The 6,000-nt window shown below is 32.3% G+C and overlaps 1 protein-coding gene across 1 annotated transcript; it reads left to right on the top strand.

Moving 5' to 3' along the window:
- Window positions 1–2,339: 2,339 nt before the first annotated feature.
- LOC110739592 lies at window positions 2,340–5,355 on the top strand. The gene is made up of 3 exons (XM_021920050.1): window positions 2,340–3,588; window positions 4,652–4,740; window positions 4,856–5,355. The coding sequence occupies exons 1-3, from the start codon at window positions 3,012–3,014 to the stop codon at window positions 5,021–5,023; spliced, it is 834 nt and encodes a 277-aa protein (XP_021775742.1). The 5' UTR covers window positions 2,340–3,011; the 3' UTR covers window positions 5,024–5,355.
- The last annotated feature ends 645 nt before the right edge of the window (window positions 5,356–6,000 follow it).

Genomic DNA, 6,000 nt, shown 5'->3' on the forward strand with positions numbered 1-6,000 from the left:
CTGGCAATTTCAGCAACGTTAACTTAACCCTCTTTCCCTTCACTGTAATCACTCAACTTGCTATTGTCGATTGCCGAATCTCATTGGACAGAAAAAAAGGCCTAGAAAATGATAGAGATTGTACTCATATATGAGGTTTGAAGGTGATTTGTTGACAAATTGACTGTATGAATCTGATTTATCAATAGTGAAGATGATGAAATTTTTTAAATTTGGAGTTTAATTTGGATTATTACAAATTCTTATGATAATTGCATATTGAATCTACTCACTTCTCATCTCTGTTGAGTCAAACAAAATTGATGGAAACAAATTTTGTCTCGATGTACTTGTTATATACCAGTACACTACTAAAAACTAATGTATCTGTAGTATACTAGTAATGTACCTTCAATATACTAGTCATGTGCCTGTAGTATACTAGTAATGTATCTATAATTATTCTATTAATAGGGGTGTCAATTCGAGTAAACAGTTCGGGTTTGGGTTGGGCTTATCAGTTTCGGGTTATAACGGGTCGGTTTATAACAGGTTGAAAAGATTAGCCGGTCGGTTTGGGTCGGTTTTGAAAATCATCGGGTAAGTTCGGTTTGGTTTTTTTTATTGCGGTTTTTATTCGGGTCGGGTCCTAATCGGGTCGGGTTGCAGTAGGTTCGGGTCATAATCAGTTTGGGTTGAATCGGGTCGGTTTGAAAACGGTTTAGCTAGTTTAAAGTGGGTTTCGGTTCAAAAACAGTTCGGGTCCTAATCGGATCGGGTTGTAATCGGTTCGGGGGTCATAATCAGTTTGGGTTAAACTGGGTCGGTTTGAAAATGAGTTTCGGTTTAAAGCAGATCGGGTGAAATCGGGTTCGATCATTATCGGTTCAGGTCATAATCGGTTTGGATTGAACTTGGTCGGTTTGAAAACAGGTTTACCCAATTTAAAGCGGGTTTTAGTCCAAATCATATTGGGTTAAAATCGAGTCGGACCATTATCGAATCGAGTTAGTCAGATAATGGGTGGGAACGGGTCATGTTATAATCAAGTTAAGTCATAAATAAGTTAGGTTTATCGAGTAGTGGGCTGAAAAGGATCAGACCATAAACATATTAAGGTACGGGCTGTAAACGACTCAGTCATAAAAGGTTACCGGTCGTAAACGGTTCTATCTCAATGGGTTACGGGTCGTAAACAGTTCGGTCTCAACAGGTTACGGGTTGGAAACGGTTCGGTCACAACGGGTTACGAGCTATAAATGGTTCGGTCACAACGGGTTACGGGTTGGATCGGTTCAGGTTTATCAGATTTTTGCCGGGTTTAAACAATTTTCGGTTTAAAATGGGTCGGGTTACTATTGGGTTCAGACGTAATCGATTCGGGTTGTTGTCAGTTTCAGGTTGTAACAGTTTGGCTTGATAACGGGTTGGGTTAGTAACGGTTTGCACAAATTCGGTTCAGTTCAGTTTCGGGTTAGAAAAAATTGGGTCGGGTCGATTTTCGGTTTCCAAAAAATGGGTTTTTACCGATTTAGTTTCTTTTCGGATCGATTCGAAACAGTTGATTCGGGTTAGAAACTGACAGCTCTAATCTGTAACTATATTATAAATTTGAACAGAAACTTGTAACACTACTTTTTTTTAAAGTAGTCACGAGTGCCAAAGGTGAGATATGGATTCAGGGAAAGGGTGAAAGAAAGTCATGTCTACTTTTGTTTGATCAAGTGAATTTGTTGATGTATTTGCAATAATTACTTAACGTATCCTTAATATTAACTTAATGTACTTATAACATATACTTAATGTATCCAGATTTTTCACACTTCTCACCTCAAGTGCCCTTCTCACCAGATCCCAAATATTGAATAGGGTTACAGCAGGTACAAGAACATTATTGGCGCTAAAATTTATTACATCGATCAATATATGTATTGCAACAGAGATACCAAAATGCAATTATTTAAAAAAAAAAAAGAGAGAGAGAGAGAGACAAAGACCCTATTTTAAATAGGTGGTCTCAATTTTTTTTTAATCCAGAGACCCCTTATTTAGGTAGGTGGTCTCAGTTTTTTAATCCAGAGATCACCTATTTGAAAAATTGGGTCTCTTATCCTTCTACAATTTTAAATTTTAAATTAAAAAAGAGACCTTTCATTTTAAATAGGTGGTCTCAATTTTTGTAAAGTTAGACCACTTTTGATGAAGTGGTCTCTTTGGCCAAAGAGACCACTTAGCTAGAGACCGACCACCCCTAAGGTAGTCTCTTTGACCATTTTGAAATGGTCTTTTTGGCCAATTCTGTAATAGTGCAAACAGAAATTAGGCCTATTTTCTAGGTACATAACATTTTGGATTTGCATTAATGTTGTAGGATCCTAGAAAAAATTGTCACATGTATAATATCCGAAATAGACTAAGCGGTATTTAAATAAACAAGTTACGCATATGTTGAGTCCAAGACCTTAATACGCTTTGTTTCAAAAATAAATTAATAACTCCTTAAATATTAAATCTTGAAAAGAAAGGTATAAGATTTGATTTGATAGAAGCTCAATTAATGGTTCCAAAGTTGCCATTCGACATTTTTCAATTTAATCGGCCTAAAAAACATACTCCCCTAAATTCTTTATTTCTTGTTGTCCAAAAAAGAAAAAAAAAAAAACTCTTTATTTCTATACCATTGCTCATGGTATAAACGTATAATTACCTATTTCTATACCATTGACTTATTATATACAAAAAATATTATTAAAAAAAAAAACTAAAAAAAAAAATCACCCTCGTCTGTAATCCAAGTTGGCGTCAATTTCGTTACACCTTTCATTACTAGAGTTCAAAATAATCCTCAAAACAATACTCCCCTAAATTCTCTCAAAAAAAAAAAAAAACATCATTCCTCCTTAAAACTAAATCAATTACTTTTTTGTCATCTCCTCTCAAATCTATCCTTGATCAAAATAACATTCATGCTTCACACCCACGCATCCTATTTTATCTTTCATGTGTGCAAGTAAAACAACATTTAAGACAAAATGGGTTGCGGAGGATCTAAGCTGGAGTCGGAACAAGAGGCTGGCCTCCGACCAATCCTTCGTCGTAGGATCGACGAGTTTCTAGCAAGAAGAAACGCTGGGCTTTCCAAGAAGCAACTCCTTGCAGGCGACGTTACTGCCTCTCATCGTTCTGAAGTAGAAGAAGAGGAAGAAGAAAAAGAAGAGATCGTTACTAAGGAAGATAAAACGTCTATTTCGCCTCCTAATGCTTCTGATGACGATCATGCCTCCTTTCTTAAACAAGATAGCCCTCCTTCCCCTCAAAAAATTTCTAACATTGATGATAATAGTGCATCAATATTATTTTCACCTATATTAGAGGATATAAATGATGTTATTAACATTAAAAATGATGTTAACAACGTTAAAAATGATGTTATTATTAATGATGTTGATGAAATAAAATTTGAATATAATTTGCATGACAATGAAGTAATCAAGGAGGAGGAATGCACGTTTGATCAAGATGAGCATGAGAGATCGGAGTTGTTGTCTCCGAGCTCCCCTAGTTTTCGAGTTTATTGTGTTCATTCTCTTGACGAAGAAGAGCTAGATGGTAATTTCTTTCAATTTGCTTATAGAACAATTTATTTTATTTCATGCAAAATTATTCTATTGTGGAAATGTTTTATGGAAAAAAATAATTATAATGCTAGGGCAAGATGTTCATTTAAGATGAAATGTGTTGTTCAATTAATAGCTTAGAGATATGTTTTAATTATATGCGAGAATTCAATTTAGGAGATCCTTCAACATGAGAGGCTATATATTTATCATCCTCTCTTTTGCTAATTAAAATTAAAAATTACTGGTTCATCTTTTATACATAAATTAGCCTTTTGGTCGTGCATGACAGGTAAATTGAAATAGGAAAAACGTTAACAATTTGTTGTATGTTCCTTGGAATAATTTCAATGAATGTTTTAGGAAAAATGTTGTAACTGTTGTGTAATTGAAAAATCTATCAATTAATTTAATGAAAGTTAAAGAGGTGGGGAAGAAAAGAATTATTCGTATATGAATTGAACCGGTAAATGAATACAATTGATGAAGAATGTTGAAGGGATAATTTAAATGTTGGAGATGAATGAGAAAGATGAAGTGTTAAGATAAGAGAAATTGTACAAAAATTCTTTAAAAACTTATGATAAAATAGATTCAAAGAGTGAAGGAGGGGAGGACATGTGTTTATGGTTTGTGTTTGCATGTATAGATACTGGCATTTGTTATAAAATTTGCTTGATTTATGACAAGATAATGAGTACACAAAATTGACTTAGAGTGGGTTAATCATATTTTTTTTCTAAAATTGTGTTTTTTTTTTTTTTTTTGAAACATAAAATTGTTTTGTTATATGACAACCTTTATAGAAATCCTTATAAATATTGCTAATAAATTAATTTCAATTTACTTTTAAATTAGTTTTATTTATTTGTTATGGGAGATGTTATATATTAACTAGTACTCCCTATGTTCCAAAACGTTCATCTTGTTTTGAATTTAAGACTATGATGAACAATTATTAGGAGCTGAAAAGAATGAAGTATGAACAAATAAATAATTCGTGACAATAATTTGTAAATATTGTTACATTTCTCAAGTTCTACACCTCTACACAGATGTTGTAGGACAACTTGAACCAGTAGAAGAATGCAGCCAAGAAGATGATAAAAATTGGTTACGACAAGAATCATCTAATTCAAATGAGGTATATATAACACATACGTTTGTTTTAATTAATTTTATTATTACCCTAATCTTTTGCTCCCTTTAATGCTAGATTAATCTTGGTTTATTATAATTATAATTTTAATAATTAGCAGGTAGTGGAAGAGAAGCACACCATATTGAAGAAGCATAAAAGAGTGAAGATGTTTAAGATAGGAACTCCAAAAGGAGGAAAACATATTTTTCATAACATGCATTATTCGTTATATCACCTTCCTTGTACTTCACACAATTCTCATTTCATTCAACAAGCAGCTGCGTGATAATATTCAATGAAACATACATACGTCGCGTCTCTATAATTATTAGGAGGAGCTTAATTCTCAATTCGATCTAGGAGAGAAATAAAGGAGGGATTTGAAATGGTATTTGATTTTCCTAGTAATGATTTTTCAGTTTCGTTTTTATGTGTAGGAAGATGATATGATCTTACTATAGCAAACCTACAGCGTAGTTGCGGGCATGATTTCATGCATATTCTATGATTTTCTTGTAGGAAATGCAAAATATTGCTTGATCTTTTCTCATCTTCAATGTTCATCTATTTTGTTATATGAAAAATATGTCCTTGTGATCATTTGGTAAGAATAACACATTAACGCATATGTTGTTTCGATTGACACTGTAACTTAAGTTGAAATGTCATTTTAAATAGGAACGAAGCTTCTAGCATAGTCGTCGACTACGGACGACTATGTTCGACTATAATAAGATATTAAATCTGAACCGTTGATATTGTTTATTGCTTAATCATAGCCTTCAAATATTACATTTTTAAAACATTAAAAAAAAAATCTAATTTACACATCATTTATGTCATGATAAATCAGCAACCAATCAATAAACTGTTGTTTGTTTTCTTACTTTAAGAGGGTAATTTTTTTTTATTTTTTTTTTATATATTTTTTTTCAAAGAAACTCAAACTCCATTGAATTGCTAACTCAACCTTCATCCTCATTTTGATTGTTTATCTATTGGTCAGGCATACTTCATCTTCAACCTTCTTTCTTCATCTAAAATCCATCCATAGATTACCAACGTTTATAAGAAATTAATATATTTAATCTATAAGTATCATGATTATTCTTCAATTATATGTCAAATTAATTTTATAGATTATAATCAATCTGATTATCTTGGTAAACATTTTCATTTAAAAAATCTTCTATCATATCTTATGATTTCATGTTTATTTAATATTAATTATATATCTTTTTATTTATCCACCATTGTTGAATA

This window comes from Chenopodium quinoa, unplaced genomic scaffold, assembly GCF_001683475.1.
Source record: "Chenopodium quinoa cultivar QQ74 unplaced genomic scaffold, ASM168347v1, whole genome shotgun sequence".
In the NCBI taxonomy this organism is placed as follows: Eukaryota; Viridiplantae; Streptophyta; class Magnoliopsida; order Caryophyllales; family Amaranthaceae; genus Chenopodium; species Chenopodium quinoa.

Coding starts and splice junctions, on each gene's coding strand:
- LOC110739592 (XM_021920050.1), top strand. CDS start 3,012: ATGGGTTGCGGAGGATCTAAGCTGGAGTCGGAACAAGAGGCTGGCCTC. Junction 3,589..4,651: donor TGACGAAGAAGAGCTAGATG/GTAATTTCTTTC, acceptor ACCTCTACACAG/ATGTTGTAGGACAACTTGAA. Junction 4,741..4,855: donor AATCATCTAATTCAAATGAG/GTATATATAACA, acceptor AATAATTAGCAG/GTAGTGGAAGAGAAGCACAC.